Source organism: Macaca thibetana, chromosome X (genome assembly GCF_024542745.1).
Source record: "Macaca thibetana thibetana isolate TM-01 chromosome X, ASM2454274v1, whole genome shotgun sequence".
Taxonomy (NCBI): Eukaryota; Metazoa; Chordata; class Mammalia; order Primates; family Cercopithecidae; genus Macaca; species Macaca thibetana.
In genome coordinates this window covers 43,563,621-43,591,273 of record NC_065598.1, presented here as the reverse complement: position 1 = coordinate 43,591,273, position 27,653 = coordinate 43,563,621, and the positions used below count along the sequence as shown (strand labels likewise).

General features: G+C 41.9%; 2 protein-coding genes across 3 annotated transcripts in view; both read left to right on the top strand.

Annotated features, from left to right (window-relative positions):
- Window positions 1-27,653, top strand: part of MAOB (monoamine oxidase B) — a 713,383-nt gene that overhangs the window by 498,002 nt on the left and 187,728 nt on the right. The window lies entirely within an intron of this gene.
- On the top strand, window positions 999-25,897 carry NDP (norrin cystine knot growth factor NDP). 2 transcript variants are annotated; one of them, XM_050775772.1, is made up of 4 exons: window positions 1,005-1,293; window positions 5,455-5,591; window positions 16,126-16,506; window positions 24,646-25,897. In XM_050775772.1, exons 3-4 carry the CDS (start codon window positions 16,333-16,335, stop codon window positions 24,871-24,873), a joined length of 402 nt encoding a protein of 133 aa, XP_050631729.1. In that variant the 5' UTR covers window positions 1,005-1,293; window positions 5,455-5,591; window positions 16,126-16,332; the 3' UTR covers window positions 24,874-25,897. The 2 variants fall into 2 exon arrangements, with proteins under 2 accessions (XP_050631728.1, XP_050631729.1); XM_050775771.1 differs by lacking the exon at window positions 5,455-5,591 and having other exon boundaries at window positions 999-1,293.

Below are 27,653 nucleotides of genomic sequence, written 5' to 3'. Positions count from 1 at the left end.
AACAAGACAGTTTCAGCATCAACAATTATATGAAGCTCCCAAGAAAAATTTCTTTTTGAGTTTTATAATGTATTATTTTTTCCATGAAATATTTTTTTTTAATTCTCAGTTTAATTCTTCATCAGTAGTATTAATAAAACAAACTATTCTGGGTCCAAGTTTACCTGACATAAAATAATTATTAAATGTTCTTTGTATTTTCTTCCAAAATTCCTGATGGTTTTCTGTCTTAATTTTAAGCTTTTAAAGGGCAAGAATTATGAAATATTTGCCTTTGTAGTCCTACAGCTCATAACACAGCATGATTCAGCTGCAGGTACTTAACCCACACACATAGTTACCTTTGTCGCTTTTCTACTAGTTGTTGTGTAATAGGTTAGCCTTATCTATTAGTCTCTCCTTCATATAGCTCAAGGAGTCACGGAACACACGTTCTCATTGTTTCTAAATCAGACCTAAAGTTTTATTCTAAATGATGCAGATGAAGGCGCTTATTAAAGTGCCATTGTGAATTTAATCATGTATATGCTGCTAAAAATCATTTAATGGATGAACAATCCGGAAAAAAAGAACTCTCACCACCCACACACATCGTGATAAAATAGGGCAGCGTTTTGCACTTGCTTCAACAACATCGCCTGAGAAAAAAATTTCTGGTTCCCATCTTTCCCCTCTCTTACTTAGAATTTCAACTTCATCACAGTCAGCTGCCGAATGGTTCAACAGAATGCCACTCTGCCTTTGTATTTCCAAAACTATGCGTCTCTATTGCGGACGGCACATCTTTATGGCAGCCACATGCTTGCAAAAGAATTAAATTCAGAATATTCATTTGGCCTCTTATTAGTTCCATAATACCATTAAAAAGGAAAGAAAGAAAGAAACTTCCTAGCCCTTGTTCTGCTACGCTGTTCCCATCGTAAGATGCTCCGTGGAAGGGAGCCGAGCGGTGGGCAGCGGCTGAGTCCCCGATAACGAGCGCCTCACATTTCCGTGGCATTCCCATTTGCTAGTGCGCTGCTGCGGCCGCACGCCTGATTGATATATGACTGCAATGGCACTTTTCCATTTGACATTCTCTCTCTCTCTCTCTCTCCCTCTCTCTCTCTCTCTCTCCCCCCCTCTCTCTCTCCCTGTGTCGCTTAAACAACAGTCCTAACTTTTGTGTGTTGCAAATATAAAAGGCAAGCCATGTGACAGAGGGACAGAAGAACAAAAGCATTTGGAAGTAACAGGACCTCTTTCTAGCTCTCAGAAAAGTCTGAGAAGAAAGGAGCCCTGCGTTCCCCTAAGGTAAGCAGGAAAACAAGCGCTGCCGGCTTGCCTAGGAAATCGCTTCTTTCCAAACCGAGCATTTCATCCTCCTCTCAGACAAAGAGACAACCTTTAAATACCACTTAAATTTGCATTACTTTAATTTGCATTAATCTGTAGCATGCTAGCATTGTGTTTCTTAAATGAACGGGTCTTTGAAGTCTGTGACAGAGCAGGGAGCCTCCTAGAAAAGCTTGAAAATATCTTTTGGTTTGACTTAAACAGATTTTGCTTTTCAAACTCTCTGCGTAGTTAGATATAACTTTGTGATGGTTCTTATAGTTGACCCCGTGAAAGGGGGCTGCGAAGTAGCAGCTCGCCAACATGGATTCATGGAGCCCAGTATCTTCCCCAGCACCCTCATCCCACTTACAATGGGGGCACTATTAACGCAGGCAAGACTGCGAGTTTAAAAGCGCACTGTTTACTTTTATTACTACTTATGTATGCTGCTGATCTCCTGCCAGGGCTCTGCCGGAGTGCTCAGAATGACTTCAAACAATAGGCAACATTTATTTCTAGCTTTCTGTGTCACGCTTTGCAGGAATCCTGCTCTCCTGTATTCTTCTTTCAGCGTGCAGGTCTTCGCTTCCATAGATGCATTTGGGAGCACCGGGAGGAGATGAGGATGGATTTACTGTATGATTTTGATTGGGCAAAAAGTCTGAGGAAATGCATGCTGTTTGCCTTGGACTTATTGCAGGGGGTTATTTTTAGTCATCAGCTCGTCCCTGCAGCATGATGTTCAAGGAGTGACGGGGAAAGGATGCTCCCACCAGTACAGGGACCAGGACCTGTAGGAATGACTCCTACCTGAGGAATATTCTGAGGTTTCTTTCAAACTTTGGAATACAAGTTCTCTCTTTAAATGAACAATTGAGCTGTAGGAGGCCTGGGCATAACTCTTTCTTGGGGGACGGGAAGTTTGATTGTGTACAGAATGTTAATGACTCAGAACGCCCAGTAACTGAGGCTCATTGTAATAGACAAACCCAGATAAGCCTCCATGAGAGGCAGACTCCCATCTTTACTGAGATTCAGGTGCGAGAAAGGAAGCTATTTGCAAGATGGGAGTCCCTTGTACAGTTCTTTGTAACTCATTAATAACAGATATGGCTGCTGTGAAACATGTGTCTTTTCATTTCTAATATTAGTGTATTTTAATTACAAGGAGCTGGCATTGGCAAATTACCCCAACACATAAGATTAAATACCAGGTGCATTTGAAAACATAGAGATGCCTGAAATGCAGGGTTGCTGTGGGTGTCAACCAAATACAGCGGGGACTGCACAATGCTTCTCAATGAGCATTTAAACCAGATTCAAATATCTGCTCATTTTCTTCTCATCAGTCTTGCTAATTCAAGGAAACTTTACGGTCCTGTTTGCCAGTTTTCATTGCAAATCGGGACATAATTTATGCAAAACTTTTCTGATTTTCTCTGATAACTAGCCTAATAAGCATCGCTGAATGAAAATCTGATATTTGAATGGGTTAATTTACAACTTTGGGGTATTCATTATTCAAGAAAGCCATAAAAGACTATGGATTCCATTGCTATAAAATTTTATTGTAATTAAAAAAAAAAAAAACTGCTGTCAGCAAAGCATTTAGCTGAATCAAAACAATTTTCTTAAACTATTATTCAGATCATTACATGAGAGTATTTGAACACAAAATGCAATGTTTTGCATCATTTATTTAAAAATACATTTGGTTCAGGTAACGGGAGAACTGGCTGAGGCCTTCTTACGACTGTGTACCAAGCAGCTGACACCCACAGATGGAAGTGTGCCTGTGGAGTTTTCAATCTTAATTCGAGTTTCAATGACACTGTCAAAGGAAAAATAAATCATTTTTCAATACATTTAACAATTTCCAAGTCATTTATTTTCCTGGGCCCTTGAAAAATGTGGTGAGTTTCTTGGAATTATAGCCACCAATGGTGGCCAGCAATCTTTACTCTATTTTAAGAACTCACAATTCAAGTACTATTATTCTCTGGTTAATTATTTATTTCATCAATTTTAAAATAAATATTTATTAAGCATTTTCTAGATACCCAGTGCTATGCTAGTCCTGATGGATGCAAAGGTGAATGAGACATTGTCCCATACTCTAATTCTCAGTCCATATGCCATCTCTAGTTAGATTTTGGAACTGAAATGGGCATTGCCAATGGGTAAAGTGGCCAATAACTTCCTTGTTCTAAAGAATTCTTTAAAACAGCTACTGGTTTCCAGATTTACTTGAAATGATTCTTGCTCATCAGTGGGCTTTCTTTCCATTTATGATTAAGGGGTTCCCCTTTGGCCTTTTTCACCAGATCCTGGGTACATGTCATTTGCACAGCTAACACAGCCTAGATCTTTCCAGCCTGGGTAGAAGAATCCCGGAAAAAGACAGCAGTTTATCCTTTCTCTGCTCTCCGGAGCACTCTTTGGAAAGGACCATATGCTGTCTCTACTGGGGATGGGTGTGAGTCACCTACTCAGTAGCTAACATCAGGGCCACTTGATGAATCATTGAATTCGAAACATGCATATGGAGGAAGATGCAGTCACTATCCCTCACCACTTACTTGTCCCACCCCCAATATCAAAACCAATGACCTCTGGGCCTGGCCTAAATTCAAGAGGTCCCTGGGAAGAAACTGTTGGAAACTCTTCCCCAAACCTAGGTCTCCATCATAGCCACACAGTGTTGCTTTCAAATAACCCAGTATGGTGTTTTATCACTCGGTTAGGTTACTGGAGAAAAAAACCTGAAAACAGCATCACCAGGGTCCTTGACTTGGTCCTTATCAGCAGATAATCCCCCGTGGTTGGATTAAAATGCCTCTGACTCCCTGGGGTGCCTGACTCACCCTAGCCAGCCCTCAGCTTCTTGGCCAGCGGCCTTCAAGCCCATCCTCACCTCTTCCCATGACAGTCAGAGACTGCTTCTTTGCCCAGGCTCTCTTCAGCGGCCAGTGGGAGCAGAGGGGATGGGAAGCCAGGTGGACAGACTATGAAGTGCTAAGGCAGAGCAGGGAAGCAGGGCTGTGAGAGAGGGTGGGTGAGCTCCAGGGCCTGGGTTGCTATGGCCTGTCCTGACTGTGATCAGCTGTCATTTCCTCTTCGTGTATGACACTGTGGAACATATTAAAATTTCTCTGGGATGGTATGTTTGGAATTCCTCTGATGCCCCACCTCACCAACTTACCCGGACAATAAAAGCAAGGTTGTAAGCCTTTGAACAGCTGGCTGGCTATATATTTCCCTTCTTTCTTTCGCATAATCTAATTCAGAAAAGAATCCAGCTAGACTGGCAGTGCCATGTCTGGGTACTTGTTTCCTGCAAGTCCTTCCTCCGCCACCTCCTCCCGCCAGTCCTGGAATCTTCCTGGGTGGCATGTGGCTTTTCTTTTCTTTTGCTCACCACCGCTCCCAGCCCGCCCCCTTTTCCCTTCGCCTGAGCTCCTTCCATTGTCAGCTGGCTCTTTGCTCTGCCTGTTTTCCAGACAGCTTGGGTCCTGTTCCATCCGGGGAGAACAGCCCATGAGATCTCCCCATCTCCATAGTATTCCCAGGATGTCATTCTTGGCACCAGCTCTGCCGGGCTGATAGGATTGGGGGGCTTTTTGTAGTCCCGAGCCTGAATCCACTCACAGAGAGGAGCAGCCACATGGCTTAGCTGCCCTTTGGGCTGCCGAGTGCAGGACTGGAGTGACCGGGTTGGCAGGGACCAGCATACCATCACAGTGACCCGAACATCTCCGGCAAAGGCCTTGGAGTGGGAGCGCTATGGGAATGCCTGGATGCACTTCGGCCTACATTAAGAGAAATGTGGTTATTCTCTGATTCGGGGGAGAGACAAGTGGTTTGAAACAAAGCTCTCTGGATCCTTGGCCCCTGCCCTGCCCCCTTTCCCCGTCTGTCCTTCCCACATCCCTCCCTCCCCAAACAGAAAGGAAGAGAGACAGGACTTCTAATTTGGCCAGCACAGACCCGAATGTCTTTATGAAACCCGTTTAGTGAAAGAAAGAGGGGAGAAATATATTCTGGGTTGATCCGAACTAAAAAATGCATGGGGCTTTGGAGATGGGGCGGAGGGGGGGCGGGGAGATTTTTTCTTTCTTTCTTTCTGTCTCTTAACAGCAGAACAACAGTTTCGTTGATGAGTTGCAAATGGAAGGAAGTGGACCTCTCAATTAGAGATTCCCATTTAAGAGCCTCAATGTAAACCTCCCTGTGACATCCTTAAAAGATGCTGCTAATGTCCCTGGGACCAAAAGGTATTAAAGAGCAAGCTACCAGGCAGCTTCCTATTCCTTTTCTTTTTCTGGGGGCTTTGGTCGTCTTTTCCAAATTAGCTAAAGTTCATTAAAAGACCCAAAAGGAAAAATTTAAAGCAGCTGAATTAAAATGAGTCTTTCCCTGTTAGCCTGACAAGAAGTAAAAAAGAGGAAGAAAGAAAGGGAAAGAAAGAGAAGAAAGAACCAATTCCCCTCCGCTACCACTTCTTGGGTTTTAATATGAATTATTCCATACAAGTCCCTAGGCTAGAGATCTATTTAAAGACGCCTGGCAGCATGAAGGGAGAGGGTAAAAATACAACCACTCTTTTGTCCATCAAAGGTTTTCTTTGGGAGGACATTAAGAGCATTCCTGTTTTCTTGTCTGCCCCTGCCAGTGGCAATGTTTCAACTGGTAGTACCCACTCCTCGCCCATCAGGTCAGCAATCATGAACTTCTGTGTTTAATTTCAGGAGAAAACAAAGGGTGGGAAATCCTTCCAAAACCCCTATGCGTGTGCAGCAGGGCAGGGTAGGCTGGAACTGCAATCAGTACTCACTTGGCTGTGCAGGTTGCATGCTGCAAATTCACACACCCACACAGTGGAGTTTTTGAGGAAGATTGTGCCGATGGCATGATTTCTGATGCCAGCTTCCCTTGCATCTGCAAAGCTTTTTTCTTGTGTCTCCAGCAGTCATTTGCTTGTCACCATTCATGTGTACCGTCCCCTTCATCAGAGTTTCTCAGAGCCTGATGGTCAAGGATATGTCACTAGAGTCATACCCCCAGACCCATTTTCAACAGTAAGAACGTGAAACCCTGGATGGAGTTTGCAATCTGAAACAACTACTTTCTTGTTAGGAAGAGTGCTGACTCAGAAAATTCAAAGAATGGGTAACTTCAGTTGGCGACCTATCCCCAGTGCTCATAATCAGGAATTCATCCAGTTGGGGTCCATTTCACCCTCATGGCAAAATCTGGACATAAACATTGACTAGTAGCTTTAAACTGGGTATAAGATTTGCAATAGATAACATTTTGATCTTTTCTTTTTTTTTTTTTTTCCACAAAAGCTATGAATTTTTCAGACAATTTGCTCGCTTCTAAGGCCTGGCTCAATCCCAACTTTTTCTTTTAAGCCATGATCCAACCAATTGCAATATCCTTTAAAAATGAAAGGGCAACAGGTTAAGACATTCAAGCAAGTCGATGAGCTGTCAGAAAATGTTCAAGGGTGGCCTTTCGACAGTGCCACAAACCAACAACAGCCCTAAACGTGGAGTCCTCTTCCATCCTTTCATCAGTAGGGAATAAAAATAGGGAGACGGCAGGTCATGGGAGAAGTAACAAAAGAGAAGTAAGAAGGATTATTTTTGATGTTCAAAATCTGCTGCTGCCCTTTCAATATTTTCAAATATCACAATTTCAGAAAGGGAAGGATCCCTTTATTTCACCTACTCTGCCTCCCAGGAAGGCGTTTGAAGTTGCTGTCTTTACCTGAAAAGGAGGTCAACTCCTCAAGGGAAAAAACATCCCCTATCTTCAACTCGAAGTAAAATGGAGGTACACACATTCGTACCTAATTATGCGGGTACACGTATAATTTGTATCCACAAACTATGATGGATGTAAAGAATCAAAGAAATCCAATCCTTAATCAAAGTCCAATTTTTCTTTAAAACTTGAGAGGATATTTTAGGACTCGTTACATTTCTGTGATTTCAATCCCCCCTCCCCACCAAATTATGAAAAATTACTCCTTTTCAGAATTTAAATTTTTCTTTTGAGGTTTGGAATCCAAAGGCAGCAGAACAGTATTGTTACAGGAAAGCTGGCAATCAAAAGACATAGCTGCAGCCTGCATGGTTTAAGCAAAGCAAGACAATCAGAAAACCAACACCCCGACAAGTTCAGGGTTATCAGCAATATAGGGACATGTATTTTTATGCGATTTTTATGATAACCTTGCCCCTTTGACATATGTCTCAGTCTAGGAGCATTCCGGATTGCAGTGGGATTGAATTCAGTATTCAAATCCCACCATTGGGCAGAAAAGGCAAATTGAATGGGGAATGGAAACACTGAGTTGCTCCTATTGTTTATGCCCCATTCCTAACTAAGGGCTCTACAGCTGTTAGGTGAGATCACTACCCACCATTCCAAAACATTGTTGCGGGTGAGGAGGTTCAAACGCAGCTTTGGAAACATTTTGCTGCACTCTTTGAAGAAAAGCCAACATGCTCATTTGGCTCTAGGGTAAAAGGGAGCCTGTACCCTGAGCTAACATTGGTCACCTCTCTTCTCCTGAGGCCATGCCACAGCCAGCAGTACAGCAGAAGAACAAGTGTTTAGTTATTTCAGTACGAGTGTCCCCAGAACACCTGGCACCTTTTCTTTTCCACAGGGAGAATGTACATTCATGCATTTTGGCAAGACTGAGTCCTCTGAGTTGGGTGTCTCAGAACTCTCCTATTTTCTTTCCAAAGGGTCTTATGTAAGGTGAGCAGTGCAGTGTGTGTCATTCCTCATATAAAATCCGCTTCCCGGGAGGGAGTGGGTGAAATGAAGGGATTCTTCCCTGACTGAAATTGTGCTCTTTGAAAAAATTGAAAGGGCAGTGGCAGATTTTGAACTTCAGAATGAATCCTTCCTCCTCCTCCTCCTCTTCTTTTGTTACTTCTCCCATGACCTGCTCTCTGCCTACTGTAATTCCCCATTGAGAAAGGATAGAAGGGGACTCTGTGTTTAGGGCTGCTGTTGATTTGTGGCACTATAGAAAGGCCACCCCTAAGCATTTTCTGACAGCTCATCCCCATCTCAGTCACAGCTTTTAGTCGGGTAGCTGGATTTACAGAAATAATCAAATCCCTGGAGGAAAAGACTTCAACAGAAAAGTACCTCCTGACACTTGGGTAACCTGACCTGGTCATTTCCAGTTTATGCAAGGTTTGTATTCTAAAAGTCAATTAGTTATGTCAACTATTAAAAACTCAGAATGAGTCTTTCCATTCTTCAGAATGAGTCTTTTCTCAGTATCTGTGGGCCACAGAAGCCCAAAGATACTCAACACAGAATCCAAGTGCCATACCCAGTGGTCAACTCTTTTAGACTTAAGTCCCAGCCCAGGGCTTCTGGAATGTACCTCCCCTAGCAGAGAAGCTGTGTAGTAGATACTTTACCAAGCACAGGGCCTTGCTCTTGACCCCAAGACTACTGATTCTACTTGCAGACAAGACAACTTTTCTAATCAATCTTTCTCTTCTATCCTGAACCAGAGTATCACAGATCATCTCATTAGAGTATGAGGATCTGTGGCTCAAGCTCAATTAAGAAATAAGGGTCTTTCAGAAGAAAGGTGCAAGAGGGTGGAACTCAGTCTATATTGTCATTATCAAATGCAAGAAGTCTAATTCTAGCATGATCTACTATTATTAGCCTTTCTTCTCTCCCCATTTATGCTTTGGTGGATACTAGACAGAAATGCCACAAATTTTAAGACAGTTTTAAGAGAAATAGTAACTGGTTAAATATCCTCACTAACTACGTCAAATTATTATTATTATTATTACTGTTAACTTTTGTTTTTTGAGATAGGGTCTCACTCTGATGCCCAGGCTGGAGTGCAGTGATGTGATCACAGCTCACTGCAGGCTCAACCACCCATGCTTAGGTGATCCTCCCACCTCAACCTCCCAAGTAGCTGGGATGACAAGCATGTACCACCATGCCTGGCTAATATTTTTTTATTATTTTTGTAGAGATGAAGTCTCTCTATGTTACCCAGGATGATCTCAAACTCCTGGGCTTAAGTGATCCTCCCAACACTGCCTTTTAAAGTGCTGGGATTACAGGCATGAGCCGCTGCACCCAGCGCACTTCCTATGATTAACAGGGTATTATTAATTTATAAACTATTTAGTACATTGCAAGCACTCAGTCAAATGGTTATTAATGGCTGTTTATATTTCAGGCCACCAATATAGCCTCATCAAGGGGCAAATACTTATAGTTTGGGCTTCAGTGTTGGTTCAGGCACCACCTTAGAACTTTTCTGCAATCATTAACTCCTTGAGTAAGAAGGGAACCCTTTTTGTAGGATTGCTTTGGGGAATATGTAGCCCCAAGGCAGGGGCTATACTCTGAGAAACTTGGGTAGAGTTAGAGACTGTTAGAAATGGATAGACACATAAAAGCATTTAGACCAATCTGTTCATTTTGCAAGTGAGGAAACTGAGTCCTAGAAAAGGCAAGTGAATTGCTCAAGATCACACAGCCGATGATGGGAGGGTAGGACTCAGGGCTTGCGGATCTTCAGATCAGCCATCCTTATACCAGATCAGGCAACAGCGGAATGCTCTGTAGATTTCAGAATGCAGCGAAATGTTATCCCATATTTCTTTCAAATCAGTATCGGGACACGGAACACTAACAACATAGGCGAGCAATGGGTCTAGGGAGGAAAAGATGAAAGCTGTAGGTAAGTGGGAGTTTGGATAACAATGAGATGTTTTTCTGGAGTTCCTGATAATGCCTGAAAAAAAAATCAGGATTTTAAGCTTCAGTTAGGCTCAAGGTCGAGTCCTCCCACTCCAGTCCCTCCTCAGACAGTAAAACTATTCAAGTCAAGGACATACATACAGGTGGGGCACTTGACAGTTGGCTCATCTCCCCACCCTCCAAATTATTCATATTTCTAGTCCTTCAGTTTAGCACTACTATTTACCCCAGGACTGTAATTCATTGCCTCTTTCCCTGGCCATATTCCTCCATCCCTTTTGTTTCTCCCATCTCTTTTCTTCCTCCATCACCCCCACTGCTGTGCTTGGCCACACTTGGCTAGTAGTGCAGGTTGGGAGAACACAGAGTCCTATCACAGACTGGAGGACTATTATTTAATCACAAGAATGCTGTCTTCTTTCTCCTAAGGTAGCACTCTGGGGACAGTCATTGCTGTCTTTATTCCCTCACCCCCCACCACCCCTGCACTGTAGAATAGACACATGAAATGTGCCTATCTCTGAGATGAAAGGAGCCAGAACTGCTTCCTCCCCACTGACCTTGTGCCTGCCCATTCTTGGAGATACCTGGAGTTGGCAGGCTGGAGGCCTAGCAGCGTTTGCAGTCATTGCCGCTGCCTCTGGGTCAGCCCAGGCTTGGCTCCTTGGCTGCTACTGATGTGCTGCCAGATAGGAATATTAAAAACCATTCATTGAGCGCACAGGATGCTTTATAAAATCCAACATGCTGTTTACAGTTTATAAATTAACTGCCTTGGGAAGAGGCATTTGACTTATTCTCCAAGGCATCTAGTTGACTAGATCCAACTGGAATCCTTTGAGTTCCTGGGAAGGGGCTACTTAACACTTCACACTGTCTGAATTAGACCTAGGGTTTCTTGCTTTTCTGATCCTAGTACTGTATGAAGTTTTATCTAGGGTTATCTAGCAAGCTTTCTTCCGCTGATAAATCTTTGATGGTTTTGCAATTTCTTTGATAGAGGCTCTATGTTCTACTATCTTCACTTTATTTATGCCTCATACCATAATTTTTTAAAAAATTACAGTAAATATCAAGTAATTCTGGCTGACCTACTGACTCCATTCCAAGGTCATTATATTTTATTTGCTTCAGTTGTTCTTCTTAGAAACGATGCAATGAATATTGGATGCAAATTAGATGTTCAGAGAGTTTATCAATGTGTCTAAAAAATCATCCAGGAAAACAACAGGCCAAAACTCTTTGCCTGCAGAGTTAGTGAGCTAGAAGAGGGATCGAGGATAGGAGCTATATTTTTCCCCTGACCCTATCTCTTATCTGCTACAGCAAAAGGAGACACATAGTAGGTGCTCAATAAATACATGTTAAAAAATACTTGTTGAAAGAAGCCACAGAGAGGAATATCAGTATACATTAGTATTGAAAACAGCACAGGGGGAAATATGGATACTGAAGCACCACCCTCCTGTGCCTGGCAAGCAAGGCAAGAATAAGGCCATTCTTGGCACATGCCACTTGTCTTAGCCTGTTGCTGAGATAACTTGTGTGAAACCAGCACTTTACCCTCTGCCAGCCAGAAGGTCAGCCCAAGAGTGAGCTGATCTGTGGGCACAACACCATCTCTCACCCAGGAGGCTGGGCCCACTGTAAGCTCTGCTATATTATTTCGCTGAGGATGACAGGTGGGGAAATCTGGGCACCAGTTGTTCTTTTCCACTGGTATCATTTGGAAGGTAGCTCCAAAGTCGGGCACGCCAGCCTACGTGCCTCTCCTGCCGGCAGAGGCTCCACATTGGAGCTATTAGAATGTGGGCTCTGTACGTCGGCCAAGTCCGTGTCTCAGAGACTGTATCCAGAACATAGAGTGGCCACAGGCTACTGAGTTCAGCAAGAGAGTCATTCTCTTGTTCAATCTATTATTGCCTGGGCCAAGGTTCTAAGTCTTCGTAGGCAGCATTTGATTTTATGACACATGGCTTAAAAAATTAAGGCAAACTGGAATTAATTTAGTTTTGAGAAAACAACGGAAGCTGCTACAAGGCAGAGGTAATCCTAGGCTGTCAGAAAGTGGTGATCTCAGTGGTGTACATTTGCTGAATTCCTGATTTTCCTCTTTGTGAGGTCTTCCTCCGACTCCCATACTTTGCACATTCTCACCTATGCACACCCTGAGCAACACAATGTTGACAACTTGACTGAGCATTGCTTTTTTCTTGAGCTTCAGTTTTATTTCTTCTTCAATACAACAGTGTTGGTTCATTCAATTTGAACACTTAAGGCAAAAAAGAAAAAGAAAAAGAAAAAGAAAAAAAAATCCCAGGTTATGTTTTCAGAATCTTACCTTTTTGTTTTGAGGGTTCTGTGAGTTTTGTGGCATATTTATATTGTTGCTTACATTCTTATTTCAGAATTTAAGATAAAAACTGGACGGACAACAACTGTCACATTTTCTGAGTGTGTTGAAATGAAAAATCTATTTCTCAGAATTAATGGTAAAGCAACATTTCCTGTCAATCTTTTATTCTTTAATATTACGTGTGGGTTCAGCTCACCATCTCCAAAGAGAAAGTCAGATGATCAAGTTACATTGTATGTGACATTAACTATCTCTTTATCTGTGTAAATGTCATAATATCTGCTTGCAAAGTGTTTTATTCATTTTTAGGAAAAAGTTTTAAACTGTGCTTGCAATTCAGGATGGTGCTACTAGGTGGCAGTAATGTAAAAGAACTATGTGGTCGCCCTGGAAGAGTATTTGACTAAGAGACTAGCATGTCTTCCGGTAATTATAAGAAATAACAATATAATATTTTTAAAATACTCAAACTGGCACAAACAGGAAACATCTATTAACTTAGTTACCAGATTTAAGCTGAGCTTTTAAAAGAGAAAGGCTTTTTTTTTTTTTTTTGGAGACGGAGTCTCCCTCTGTCGCCCAGGCTGGAGTGCAGTGGCGCAATCTCGCCTCACTGCAAGCTCCACCTCCCGGGTTCACGCCATTCTCCTGCCTCAGCCTCCCAAGTAGCTAGGACTACAGGTGCCCGCCACCACACCCGGCTAATTTTTTGTATTTTTAGTAAAGACGGGATTTCATCGTGTTAGCCAGGATGGTCTTGATCTCTTGACCTCGTGATCCGCCCGCCTTTGTCTCCCAAAGTGCTGGGATTACAGGCGTGAGCCACCGTGCCTGGCCGAAAGCCTTGTTTTTCTTAATGAAATTTTAAATAAAGTATACATTCACAAGCTCAAACATCTGAAAATACAAAAGATATATGGTGAAAAGCCTTCTCTCATGCCTGTCCCTCAACTACCACAAGTAACTAATTTTGTTAGTTTCTTGGGTATCCTTTCAGAGTTTCACTAGACAAATATGTGTTTTTATCTCTCCGCATTTTAACACAAATCAGTGCATAGACTTTCTGCATCCTTCCATATATAGTTGGTCAGTATATTGTTGTATGAATATTTTAGAATATAATTAACCGGTCCCCTATTAATGGATATTTTATGCTGTTTCCAATTTTATGCTATTTCAGCCATGTGCTCATGTGATTTCACATGTAGGATAATTCACAGAAGTGGAATTGCTGGGTCTAAATTATATACATTTGCATTTTTAAAAGGTATTGCCAAATTGGCCTTTACAGAGTTTGGACCAATTTATACTGAACTTTCTCCAAAATGGGCTTGTTTTCCCACAGCCTTGCCAGTAGGGTGCATGATCAGACTTTGGAATCCTTGTTAATCCGATTGGTTGAACAATGTATTTCAAAGTACTTTAATTTTCATTCTCTTAAATGAGACTTTTATTCTCTTCTATCTTTAAGGGCCCTTTTTATTTCCTATTTCTGTGAAGAAAGTGGAAATGCTAATAAATACACTCATGCATACATATATGTAGGGTTTTGTTATTGATGTAGCTTGTTTTTGCCATCATGCTATACATGATTTTCTTTAATTTGCTTTGCTCATTTAACCATACCTCCTGGCCATGGCTCTGAAGAGAAGTTGCTGGCAGTGCAGAAAGAGGGCCAGGACTGGAATGTCTGCTTCTCTCTTCATCCTTTTGCCATTGACTCCTGGGGGAAATATCTGTAGACCGAAGCAGTGAGATCTAATCAATTCTCTTTCTGACACTAATTAAGGCTTCAAAGAGACAGATAACCACTTGGGATAATTTAGTCACACTGAAACTTGGGAAATGGTCAGTAATATTTCATCCGCTGAATGTGGACCCCAAGAAAGTTCTGGCTCTTTGAGTTGATGTCTTGGCAATTTTCAAGGTAACGTGTATAGGAAAACCTAGATTATGCAGATGAAAAGAAAACAAACATGATCTTCTGCATCCTTTGCAGATTTGAAACTTTGGGCACAGATTTGATTCATTTCAATGAGATATTGCTCTTAGCATGCACATAAAGTGGTGCAAAGTTGTACTGGAATATGGTCTCCTCAACTTTGGGCTCACTGCATACATATGGAGATGACAGTAACTGAATCCATAGTTATCAAGTGGTGGCATTTTAGAACACGAAGGGACAGCAGATGCCATCTCTGTCAACTCCTTCCCTCTACAGATGAGGAAACTTGGGCTAGAGGAGGTTGAATGACTTGTGTAAGGCTTTCCCAGCTAGTTAATGGCAGTGCCAGGACTCAAGTCCAGGAGGGTCCCCTCATTATTGGTCCTTGCCTTTCCTGCAATTTATAGGACTTCCCTGAGGCACATGTGCTGAGGCTTTGCTATTGCCAGGCATTCTCTGCTCTGAAACAGCCCTATCTCACACACCCCTTTCCACTTAGGATCCCTTGCCTCACACTTCCAAGACAGCTGATTGAGGCTAAATGGGTCTGACGCCATTCTATTAGTGCAAAATAAATTGGCTTATGGCAACTTGAACTCCTAATCTTGATTTTATCAACACTTTGCCCTGTTTATTCAGACTGTTCATGAGTAGGAAGTTAAGGAAAATGTTGCCTATGAACAAAATGATCAAACTTTTATCTGAAATACCTTTGAAAGTTTTCCCGAAGCTTTAATTATCATGTTCCTTTTGTTTTGGATGTAATATCAGGCCCTCCCAATTTTCCTAAATGTTTGAAAATATTTTTGATACTTTCTGTCTTCTGTTGTGGTTTAAAAAAAAAAAGAAAGAAAGAAAGCACCAGTGTTGGCCATGCCTGGGGAGTTAGTGAGGTAATCTGGAGAGATCTCTGGACCCCAGTCCTTTGTCCAAGAGGTATGGTCAAAAGAACAAAGCTAATTTCAGAAAAACTGGTATAACATGATCCTATTTTAATGGTAAGACTGTTCCAACAACTGCTTTCTTTTTCGAATTACACCATGTGCCCAGGCTACAAAGGCTCTGCAGAAATGTGACTCTGTTGGCAAATACACATGTGATACCTTAACTATGCTGGAGGTCAGTTAGCATAATGTGTATTTCAGATGCAGTTTGTCATCAGTGCTGGGTGGTATGGGGCTTAAAACAAAAACAGGATGAGCCTAGAGCACAGAAGTGGAAAATTAGGTGGGTGGGTGAGTATGGACTTGGAAATGGAAAATGTGCTTCCCTGCGGGACGTGGCTTGTGTTCATTAGTGCTGACCTGCCTCCTCTCTAACCCTGGAAGCTGACGTTGACACCAAAGCTCGATGAGAAACTGAATAGACCCTCCTGCCCCCACCAACCAAGGACAAAGATGAGACCACCCAATTCGGTTACGTTGTTGCCAGAACAACATGTTTAATCTTTAACATGGGTTCAAACTATTCTTGCCCCTAGGAACGTGGACTTCAGCAATTAAAGTCAACATGTGCTTCCATTAAACCATTGTGTCCACCTCCAAATGGTTATAAATATGTAGCATAAGCTGTGGGAGTTGGGGTGGGATGGATGACAGCCTTTGCTAATGACACTCTAGAAACCAATATTCTCCTCTCAAAATAACACGGGAAAATTCTACTTAATACCTCCTGGGTTCCATTAGTGGTTCTGGGTAAATAATTCTGGGGAAAATAATTTCTGTTTTCATTCCAGCTCTGCAGCAGATACTGTGATGATGGATTGCAAGTGCAAAGAGTAAGACAAAACTCCAGCACATAAAGGACAATGACAACCAGAAAGCTTCAGCCCGATCCTGCCCTTTCCTTGAACGGGACTGGATCCTAGGAGGTGAAGCCATTTCCAATTTTTTGTCCTCTGCCTCCCTCTGCTGTTCTTCTGGAGAAGTATTTCCTTACAACAATGAGAAAACATGTACTAGCTGCATCCTTCTCTATGCTCTCCCTGCTGGTGATAATGGGAGATACAGACAGTAAAACGGACAGCTCGTTCATAATGGACTCGGACCCTCGACGCTGCATGAGGCATCACTATGTGGATTCTATCAGTCACCCATTGTACAAGTGTAGCTCAAAGGTAAGATCAAGGTCTCTGTGAGGAGAGCATTTCCCTCAGAAACAGGCGAAGAGCCATATTTCTTTGTCAGGGGATGGAGAACTATGATCATAGCCCAAACTTAAATGATGTGGCTGGCCCACAGGGCTTGTGGGAGAATGAGGCTTTTAGAATTTCCCCCCATGCTTTGCACTGTTGTCAGTAAAACTGCCTAATCAATCATGTGCATACCCATCCAGTGGGACAGGTGTCCTTTGCCCCCTGGCTGTGACATTTATGAGTGATAGTGTGCTTTTCCAAAAAAAAAGATGGAGTCTACAAGTTATCATAACTCTCTACCTCCATCATCAATAAAGAGGAAGAGGATGCAAAGAGTGTGATTGAGCAGTGGAACATACTTCTTGGAAGGGTCTTTAAAGAATTTTTTAAATAACTGGCTGGTGAAATAACTGGCTTTGTGGTCTGAGCCTTTCTTCAGGTGCTACATTTCTGTTAAAATGATTTCAAAAGATAAGGTGGCAATATGATCATTTATCATTTTTACATTGCTTATCCAAATCGTTCTCGTTTGGTAAAGGATGCATGTTTGTTGCAGAGGCAATCCGTGCCCCAGTGGTCTGCAAAGGAATATCATGCTGAAAAGGCCACCAAGAGTGGCCAGCAACATGGACCACCCAGAAGGGAGGCACATTGTAGGGTGGAACATATGAGATCTCACGACTGTCACTGCCCCTAAACAGGCACATGAATGAAATTCGTCCACACTTGGTAAATAAGAATTTGTTTAGCCCAACCTCAGAGATTTGTACATTTAGTTTTGAGACGAAAATCCTTAAACATGCTCATATGGCAAGTATTTTTTGAAATTACCAGTATAATTAAGAATTTTTTATAATATCAGTCACTAGAATTAAGACCATATAAGCCAATCCCTCCACTCCCCATTCAAAGACATTATGACTCTTATATGCCTTGAAAATTTCCATTAATTTCTCTGATTATAGTTCAGTGATGATGATTCATTTTAGTTTAGGAGGATCAGAATTCGGGTTAAATCATTTTAACCATTATATTAATAAGGTCTATGACTGTCGGAAAAAAATAGAGATTTTCCACTTAATAAAAACTTTCTGGCTCTTATTTGTGCTTGTAGAACAAAAAAAATGAAGTAAATAGATTAACGTAAATTTTTGCAGGGCCACAATTCCTTCTTAGGAAAAGGAAACTCAAAGAAATGGAGAAAAAACATGAGAAGTGCAGCAATTACTAGCTTCTCCTTCCCTCCATCTTCAGAAACAGACCGCACTAATATTTGGGGATTTTATTCCATGGATAATTTCTTTCTCTATTGAGTTGTCCTCCATAATCATGATTCTTTTTTTTAAAAAGGAATTAAAATTATTTCAAAGAAAGTGTCACTATGATAGAAAGGAACAAAGAAATAGGAGCATCTATAAAAACTAGAAAACAATCTGGAAAGATTGGATGAAATGATGGAGGAGTACCTTGGCAACAATCACACTAATCTAGCGAAGGTCAAAGAAGAGACATCATGAACTCAAACTGAAGAAATTCACATGTGAATTCTGAGCATGAGTCTTAGAAACAGACTTTAGTGTACTGTTATTCACCTTTGTTTCTTCCAGAATGCCATGGCAAATAACAGCGCAAAATTGTGATAGTAGGAGAAATGTTTGTAATTTCATGGGAACAATCTGTTTTCAAACATCCCAAACTATCCCAAATATAGCAATAGTTTTATGTAAATGGTGCTTGCAATTATAAACTTTTCTTCCCTGGCCATAAAATATGCCTGGCAGAATCTCAACTACCCAGACCTTTTCTAGGTTAGATTTTTCTCTATGTATCCAGGAGCAAAACTGTTTTCATTTGGAAATGTTCTATAATTCTTAACTCTTACATTCTCAGGCTGATCTTCTCTCTAATGTGTCTCACTTAATGAAATTGTTTGCCTTTAGGGACTTGGATAAAACATTTAACCTGTGTCTAGAAAAGAGGCAACGACAATCTACCCTAGCTTCTTTTTACAAAGAAAAGACTAGGGTAGATTTTTTGTCTCTATAAAAATTTTCCCTTGACATCATGTTCAAGGGTCATTATTTACTAAATGTGTGCCTACTGTTTGCCTGCCAATTGTTAATGCTTCCTGACTCACATTTATCCATTATCTGGCCTTGTAAAGACAAGAAAGGGAGAATGTGACCCAGGCTCAGGGAAGGGAGTATACGTGCTTGCACACCTAATATGTGTCAGGCACCTCATACTGTATACTCTAGTCATTGCCAAGAAACCTGTGATGGCAGGCATTATTATTCCCATTATCCTGGTAAGGAAAACTGAAGCCCAAAGTAATTAGATTGCTTGGTACCACATAGCCGGGGAGTGGCAATGTCTGCCTCACCGCATTCATCTTCCTACTACTTGGATCTTCGTATTGGAGGAACACAAGTAGAATGTAGGAGCCATCACATAGAAGTTCAGGCTCTACTTCCGATCTGCTGGCAGTAATAATTTATACTCAGCAAAGTTTCTAGAAAAAATAAATAGTAGTGAAAGCCTTTCTGGGAGCTTTCAATGAGACTGTTCATCCCAGCCCTGAACTTGCAGCTGGCCAGTCCTAGGTTCCAGCTGCCCATCTCCTAGCAATTTAGGAAAGGACTGAGAGGGAGTCAGGCAGAAAAGACTGGCCACAGTGGCCCACTAAGGAGGACAGTGTGGCCACAGATTAGGATGTGCCTGATAGTTTTAAGTGGTGGCACCTCCTGGGATTGGGTACAAAAGATCCTGGGAGTTGCAGGCTCATTTAAAATCTTCATGGGAGACTACGTTTCTCTAAAATTTGGAGTAAAGGCTGTAGAGCAAACAGGCAAAAGAGCAGTTGATAGTGGAAACAGACTGCCTGGGGGGATGTCTATGAAAACTGAGGCATGCCAGGCTTTGAAGTGAGAGACACCTGGTTTCCAATTCCAGCTCCATGGCTTGCCGAATAAGTGACTTTGAGGAAGTTCAGTAACTTCCTTCTTTGTGCCTCAGTTTCTTCCCATGCAAAATACAGCTGTCACCATGAGGGTATGGGTATGGGTGTTGGCGATTTGTAAAGCATCCAGCAGTGTCCAGCACATAATAGCCATTTAGTGAGCTGAGTGAGTAGATGATATTATGATCTTGATGATGACGTTATAAACTAAGCAGGTGTTTAGACTCAATTTTCTATTTCAGTCACAACTGAGACCTCAATAACTGCTGGGATCTGCTATAGCCTTAAAAGATTAGGAAAATGAACCTCATTGTAGTTCTTGTTAAGCACAGGGTGGGGCAGAAGAGCAAAGTAAATGTAAGCCACTGTGCTGGGTGCTAACAGGGAGGATAAAAGTAAAAGAGAAACAACCCCGATGTCTGGCTAACCTCCCTTCCCAGGTGAGTGGAGGAAGGAGGGGCTGGAGGGGGATGAGCTTTGGTCTTGAGCCAGGGAGGGGATTTCAGGAAGGGAGGGTGGGAAAGCAAACTGGCAGGGAAGACCTGGAAAGTCTCAGTTGGGTGAGGAGTGGGAGATGCTGGCCCCAGGCCAGGGCATGGAACCGGGGCATGGAACCAGGGCATGATTGTCTGAACTGGTAATGGCCACAGAAGCAGGTGGGGAGCTGGAAGAGCAACAACAAAGGATAAGGAGGAAGAGGTTTGGGAGACAAAACCTAGGAAAAAAAAGGACCTGGTATGCTAAGGGCTGAGTCCTAACAGCTTCCTAACAGGACCCCCAAGCCATCTTCTCCTGCTACCCACCAAGCTCATGGTGTGATAGGAGAAATGGAGGGAGTCAGGAATATTGTGTTTATAATACAATAGACTACTTGAGAGATATAATTTGATTTTTAAAAAGGAACAAATTTATACTGAGTGCCTACCATGTCCAGGTGCTGTGGAAGGTGCTGGAGACTCTAAAGTGGAAAGAAAGAAAAAAGAGACAATTTTTTTTTTTTTTTTTTTGCCTTCATAATGCTCACAAGTAAATGGGGAGAGAGGAAGGAGAGGTGTTCAGTGCACAAAGGTCTGTCTGTATCTGTTTGATTCATGACCTGAGAGAAGGGACCAGACTAGTTGGAGTGAGCTGAGTTCCCATCTACCCTTTCAAAGCCCCCACCATCTCTCTGCTGCTTTGTTCCCTGGTTGCAATTTTCTTGGTGCCCTCAGCCTGGCACAGATCTTTTGGAGGTTGACCTGGGTCCCTGAAGATGAGCTGAGTTATTGAGGCTGCCTGTGGGAAAAGAATGGGAGAAGAAGCATGGGTGGATCTTGTTCCTGAGGAGAAAGGGGGTGCTTCAAGAGGTGCCATGGAAATAAGGGTGCATAGTGTTCACTGCTGCGAAAAAGGCAAAATATGTTTCCACTCTCTTGGAATAAAATCGCAAAAACGCTCTTCTAGAATGGAACAGGTGGGTCTTTATTCTGATGCTAATGGTGGCATCTGGTCAGTCAAGGCTCTTGGAAGATTCAGCTCGGCATAAGCTTGGGGATGGTGAAGCTAATGTCCCAAGAAGTCCACAAGAAAAAGTTAGACTTGTATGTCTGTGGATATGGTCAGGGGTTCCTGAGGCAAATCAATGTAGATAAGGAAGTGTCTGAGTTGGCACATGCCTCAGGAAAACATGGTATCAGGAGGCAGGTATTATAGTGGTTTGGGTCAGGGGTTTGGTTTCAGATAGACCTTGGTTTGATTCCAGCTCTGCATTTTACCACCTATGTGAGTTTGGGCAAGTTACTGGAACTCTCTAAAGCTTGAGTTTCCTTATCCGTCCTAACAGTTCAGATCATAACAGTACTTTCTTGTAGTATTGTTATAAGAATAAAATAACTCACATTGTAAGTGCTCAATAAATGTTCTTATTAGTGAAATGATGGTTATCTAGTGATCCATCTAGAGCAGAGCCCTCAAACTTGAATGGGTCCAGAGACCTGCTACTCAAAGGGTGGGCATCAGCCCAGTAGGACTGACATCAACTAGAATCTGATGGGAAATGCAGAATCTCAGCCTCCAGCCCAGAACTACTCAATCAGACCTTGCCTTTTAACAAGATCCTAGATGATTCACACTCACATTCCAGTCTGAGAAGTTCTGATCTGGAAGAGATCAGGAGATGTTCAAGTGCTGAAACACAGGTAAGACACGGCACAGGCTAAAATGTGAAGTACTGAGAGTAGACCAGGAGAGCAGACGGTTATTCCTTCCATCCCTTAAGGATCTTATCTTTCAAACTTCTGCTTTACCACTTCAACACACAAAATAGAGATAGATTTCCTTCTAGGAGTGTGTGTGTGTGTGTGTGTGTGTGTGTGTGTTGAGAACATCAAGGGTCCAATAATTGCTTCATAGTCTATTCTTCCAGGAAAGGGCATTTGAATTTGGCTACAGAGGATAGATAGGTGGGATTTTATTAGGCAGAGCAAGGTAGAAAGGACATATTTGGGAGACAGAAGACATAAGCAAAGGCAAGAGGCAGGAGAATTCAGGGCACTTTCTTGGACTCCTAAGTAGTTAAATTTGATTGGAGTAGGGAGTGGGTAGTAGAGTGATGAGAACAGTTGGAAGTAAGACTGGAAATGCATCTGAAACCTGAGTCATGAAGAGCCTTGACTCCTCTTCAAGATTTTGGATTTTATTCTGAACTACTGAAGGCATTTATTGTACATGTCTGTGCATTCTTCTTGCACAAACAGTCCAGCTCCCGAGGAAGAGGGGCCCAGCCCATTGGAGGTGGCCACACGTCCTTCAGTGCCTGGAGTTCTTGTCCTTCAGAGTGGGCTGGGGGTGGAGCTGGACATCCTGAAAACTTTTAGTGAGATTGCAATCAGATTAGCTCATTTACAAATGGCCCTACGCTGTTGACTTAGTCATTTTATGAACAGACTAAGGAAAATCTTAGACTCTCTCTCATTAGAGAAATGGGGGTGGGAATTAGGGACTAGCCTGTGTACTACTGATTATAATCTCTCAAAACCCGTTTCAGAGCCAGGCACAGTGGTGCATGCCTGTAGTCCTGGATACTCAGGAGGCTGAGGCAGGAGTTTAAGGTTGTAGTGTGCTATGATCATGCCTGTGAATAACCACTGCAATGCAGCCTGGACAACATAGCAAGACTGTCTCTAAAAACAAAACAAAACAAACAAACAAAACCATTTCTGATAGTTTACTTTGCCTGTCAAAATGAAGAGCAGATAGGATGGAATCAAAAGCTTTAAAAAAAATCAAAACAGCTTACAGCTGCTATTTTCTCTCTGCCTCTGTGATCATTCAGAGAAAATAAATTCACTGGTCTAGACCAACTTATTCTTCCCTAAGCCCTGCTGTTTTGTTTTTTTTTTTTCTAGTATCTCATATTGCCTTGGTGGTTGCTAAGCGATTGTTGGATTTAGCCCCAGCATATTCTCAGATAACTATGCCAATAATCTATAATTACCAGAATTCATCTTTTCTCCCTTTTGGAAAGATGGACTGGCTATTTTCTTCTTGTAAACCTTGGGTGTTTAATTCTGCGCTACAGGATGATGTCAGAGATAATAGCTGGTGAGTCATTAATAATAACTGCTAATTCCTACAATATTGTAAGGTAAATGTCAAAAGGTTTCATGCATATATATGTATCTTTTAATCTTTCCTTTGAACAGTTTCACTTTTTATGATCTTGCTGTTGGTTCTGGAATTATACGACAATTTTTTTCTTTTCTTTTTTCTTTTCTTTTCTTTTCTTTTCCTTTTTCTTTTCTTTTCTGACAGGGCCTTGCTCTGTCACTCATGCTGGAGTGCAGTGGCTTGATCGTAGCTTTCTGCAGCCTGTAATTCCTGGGTTCAAGTGATCCTCCTGCCTCAGCATCCAAAGTAGCTGGAACTACAGGTGCACATCACCACACCTGGCTAACTTTTTATTTTTTTGTAGAGACATGGTCTTGCTATGTTGCCCAGGCTGGTCTCAAACTCCTGGGCTCAAGTGATCCTCCCTCCTCAGACTCCAAAGTGTTGGGATTACAGGCATGAGACAATATACCTGGCCCAGGGTTTTTTTTTCCTCCATCACTTAACATGAAATTCACCAAGCAAAACCTCTTACATAACCATGGACAAAGAATCTCAGGTTCTCCACTCCCCTCCCCACCTTGATATTAAGATTCTGTAGCTTAATGAGTCAAGCTGTTCCACCCTACCCACCCATGACTCCAACTCCCAGGATACCAGGATTTATGTATGAGATACATAAGTGATCCTTTTGTCCATTCCGTTAAGCTGTATGCAAATTGTGTGTGCACTTATGTACATTTTTTCTGGGGATTACTTTGGTAGTTTTCATCAGATTCTTAAAGGTGTCTGTTTGCTAAAACCAGATTAACAGCTACTATAAAGAGCACATAGCCTCTGTTATTCCAGCCCAATCTTTGGAAATAGAGATTATCAGAATGGGTACATCCTAATATTTGCCCCAAATGACTGAAGATGCAGATGCAGTTACACAAATCCCAGGCTCCTTCAATGCATAAACCCAGAAGTGTGATTTCAGGGCCCCAAACATGCTCTGTCTCTACTTCATTCTCTTGTCCCAAATTGCAGCACCCAGAATATTTCTTCGTAAGCATTACTCAGGCTATCCTATTTTCTTCTTCAGAAACTATATTCCTGTTCTTTAGCTATTTCCTGCACAAATCAATTTCTTTCTGGTTTTTTTTTTTTTTTTTTTTTTTTGTAGTCATTTTAATTTACTTCTTGGCTTCAATTTGGATTGACTTTCTGCATTTTGCTACAGGTAGAATTGCAATACATTGGGCCAGTGGCAGACCACTACCTGTCAGGAGAAATTTCTTTTGTTCTTTGGTTTTTACTTGTACATCACAGTGATGGGCGTCATTCAGTGGTTCTAAACCCTCAGTACACTTAGAAATCACCTAAGAAGCTTTGAAAACCATGAAAGCCTGGGCCCTATCCCCAAGGATTTTAATTCAATCGGTCTGAAAGGGGCCTGGGTGTTGCAACATGCATTGAGTCACTGGTCTAATCTAGCAGGAATTGGCAAGGAGTGTGAGGGTCTTTCAAAGGATGCTGCTTTACCTGGCTAAGCTTGTGGCTTACAGAGTAACCACCTCCTCTTCTTTCCCCAGATGGTGCTCCTGGCCAGGTGCGAGGGGCACTGCAGCCAGGCATCACGCTCCGAGCCTTTGGTGTCGTTCAGCACTGTCCTCAAGCAACCCTTCCGTTCCTCCTGTCACTGCTGCCGGCCCCAGACTTCCAAGCTGAAGGCGTTGCGGCTGCGATGCTCAGGGGGCATGCGACTCACTGCCACCTACCGGTACATCCTCTCCTGTCACTGTGAGGAATGCAATTCCTGAGGCCCGCTGCTGTGTGTGGCTTCTGGATGGGACAACTGTAGAAGCAGTTCGACCAGCCAGGGAAAGACTGGCAAGAAAAGAGTTAAGGCAAAAAAGGATGCAACAATTCTCCCGGGACTCTGCATATTCTAGTAATAAAGACTCTACATGCTTGTTGACAGAGAGAGATACTCTGGGAACTTCTTTGCAGTTCCCATCTCCTTTCTCTGGTACAATTTCTTTTGGTTGATTTTCAGATTCAGACATTTTCCCCCTTGGATCTCGATGCTGTTTGGGTTTCCAACAATTCAGCATTAGTGGGAAAAAGTGGGCCCTCATACACAAGCATGTCAGGTTGTCAGTGTTTGGTGCATATTGAGGAAGAATTTACTTTGGAAAGTAGAAAAGCCCAGCTCTTTCTGGGACATCTTCTGTTATTGTTGATGTTTTTTTTACCTTGTCATTTTGGTCTAAGGTTGCCATTGCTGCTAAAGGTTACCGATTTCAAATTCCAGATACCAAGCATGTGGATATGTTTAGCTAGGTTTACTCACAGCCAGCGAACTGACATTAAAATAACTAACAAACAGATTCTTTTATGTGATGCTGGAACTCTTGACAGCTATAATTATTATTCAGAAATGACTTTTTGGAAGTAAAAGCAGCATAAAGAATTTGTCACGGGAAGGCTGTCTCAGATAAATTACGGTAAAATTTTGTAAGGGAGCAGACTTTTAAAGACTTGCACAAATACGGATCCTGCACTGACTCTGGAAAAGGCATATATGTACTAGTGGCATGGAGAATGCACCGTACTCATGCATGCAAATTAGACAACAAAGTATGAATCTATTTGTGGGTGTGCTATAGCTTTAGCCGTGTCGCGGGCATCATTCTCTAATATCCACTTGTCCATGTGAAATGTGTTGCCAAAATGGTGGCCTGGCTTGTCTTCTGAACATTTGGTTCAAATGCGTTTTGGTCCTGGAGGCTCAAATTTTGAGTTATTCCCACGTTTTGAAATAAAAAGAGAGTATCTTCAAAATTTTGACTGTTTAAGTATTTTTTTCCTACTTGATATCCTACTATCATGTGGACTAGAACATACATGTAGCTAGTACTTGAGCATCTCCTATGATGTGGTAAAAGGGTCAAAAAAAAAAAAAAAAAAAAAAGAAAGAAAGAAAGAGAGAGAGAAATGAGGTTCCAGAATGCATGGTGGGAACATTTTTCTGAAATCAGTGTACCAAGGTGTTGAGGGCTTATTAAATTTGATTATGAGTTTTAGATTTTAGCCCATTGAATAAACACAAAATCTTATGCATTTTGGCTTCCTTGGAAGCTATGGAATGAAACAGAGGAGTCCCCTCCTTTTTAATCTCTTTACTTTTCTCAGAAGAAAATAAATATCCACAAGTGAAGTTGGAAGAACCAGCAGAAGGACAAAATAGTTAACAACCTTTCTGTGCCATTGACTGTCCAGTGCTCAGGATCCAATGATATTACTGGGCATTACAAGAATACTCATGATGTTAGCACAATGCTATGTCCATCTTAGGCATCTCAATACAAACCCAGACTTGGCAATTCAGTTTCCAGGGCAACCTTGTCCTGGTTAACCAGAGATGATATTAACTCCCCCACTGTTAGTACAGCCAACCTGTGAATTACTTTTCCAGTAGAGATAATGGTTTTGAACACTCTTTGGCACAGCTTTCACACATTCTTAAGAAAGCCAGCAGGGTTAAATTTGTATTCATGGCTCTGAAACAGAATGAAACTAATGCTACTAAATCTTGACCTTGATCTTAACCTCTGTAGTGACACAGCCAGCCAGTCCACTAAGTTGCAGGTTCTCCTCATTCTGAAGGCAAATGCAAAATGGCAATTTGGACCATTACATGAAGAATTTTGTCATAAATGGAATTACATTTAATACTGAAAGTTAAATGGTTATAATTTTTAACTGATAATGAAAGTATTAACTGTTGGTCACATTTATGACTGTTCTTTCATGTTGCTAATCAAAAAGTGAAAAATAATACTTCCAGCCTTAAAAAGTATTTTCTTGGCTTTAAAAACTCAATTTTCTTTGAGAATCTATAATCTATACCTTAAACTCTAGTCTTTATTTCCTTCCTACCAGTTTGGGACTACAGGGGGCAGTTATATGACTCATATCTTCCAAATTCTCTGGAAGCCATAGAAAATAGTATCTTCAAATCCCATTACATGGTCTACTGTCAAAGTTTCCCCCATGGAAATGAGCAGAATATGCTTGGAGCATTAAAGAATCACAGGACAGTGGCCTTGGAAGAGCTATTAGAAAGCATACATCCTCTTCTCTCCTTAAATACATGGGCAAATGGAGGCCTGTAGAAAACAAGGAACTGGCTGAAAGTCACAGACACTCTTGGATTTGGAACTCGAACCTACACTTCCTGCTCCTCACAACCCTGACTGCTTTAATTTCCTTCCCGCCACCAGTGAAAGGAGCCTGGCTCCTTTCAGAATCTTAGGGTGTGGCGAGACAGGGTAAGGTTTAATTGGGGAATAGCAAGGCTGAGAAAGGGGAAAAATAGTTATATTTTCCCTAAAGACCTAAAAATAGCCCTGGGAACTGAGAGAGTTCAGACATTACTGGGTATTAAGTTACTATGGAATTTGTTTTCTATCTTTTAAAAATTAAACATAGTTAGCCTTATTTTGGTGTCTACCCCTAAGGATTGAGAGAGAACCAAATGAAAACATTGATCAGTTTAAAACATTACTCCTGGAATGCCTAAGAAATGCTCATTTGC

Coding starts and splice junctions, on each gene's coding strand:
- NDP (XM_050775771.1), top strand. CDS start 16,333: ATGAGAAAACATGTACTAGCTGCATCCTTCTCTATGCTCTCCCTGCTG. Junction 16,507..24,645: donor TGTACAAGTGTAGCTCAAAG/GTAAGATCAAGG, acceptor TTCTTTCCCCAG/ATGGTGCTCCTGGCCAGGTG.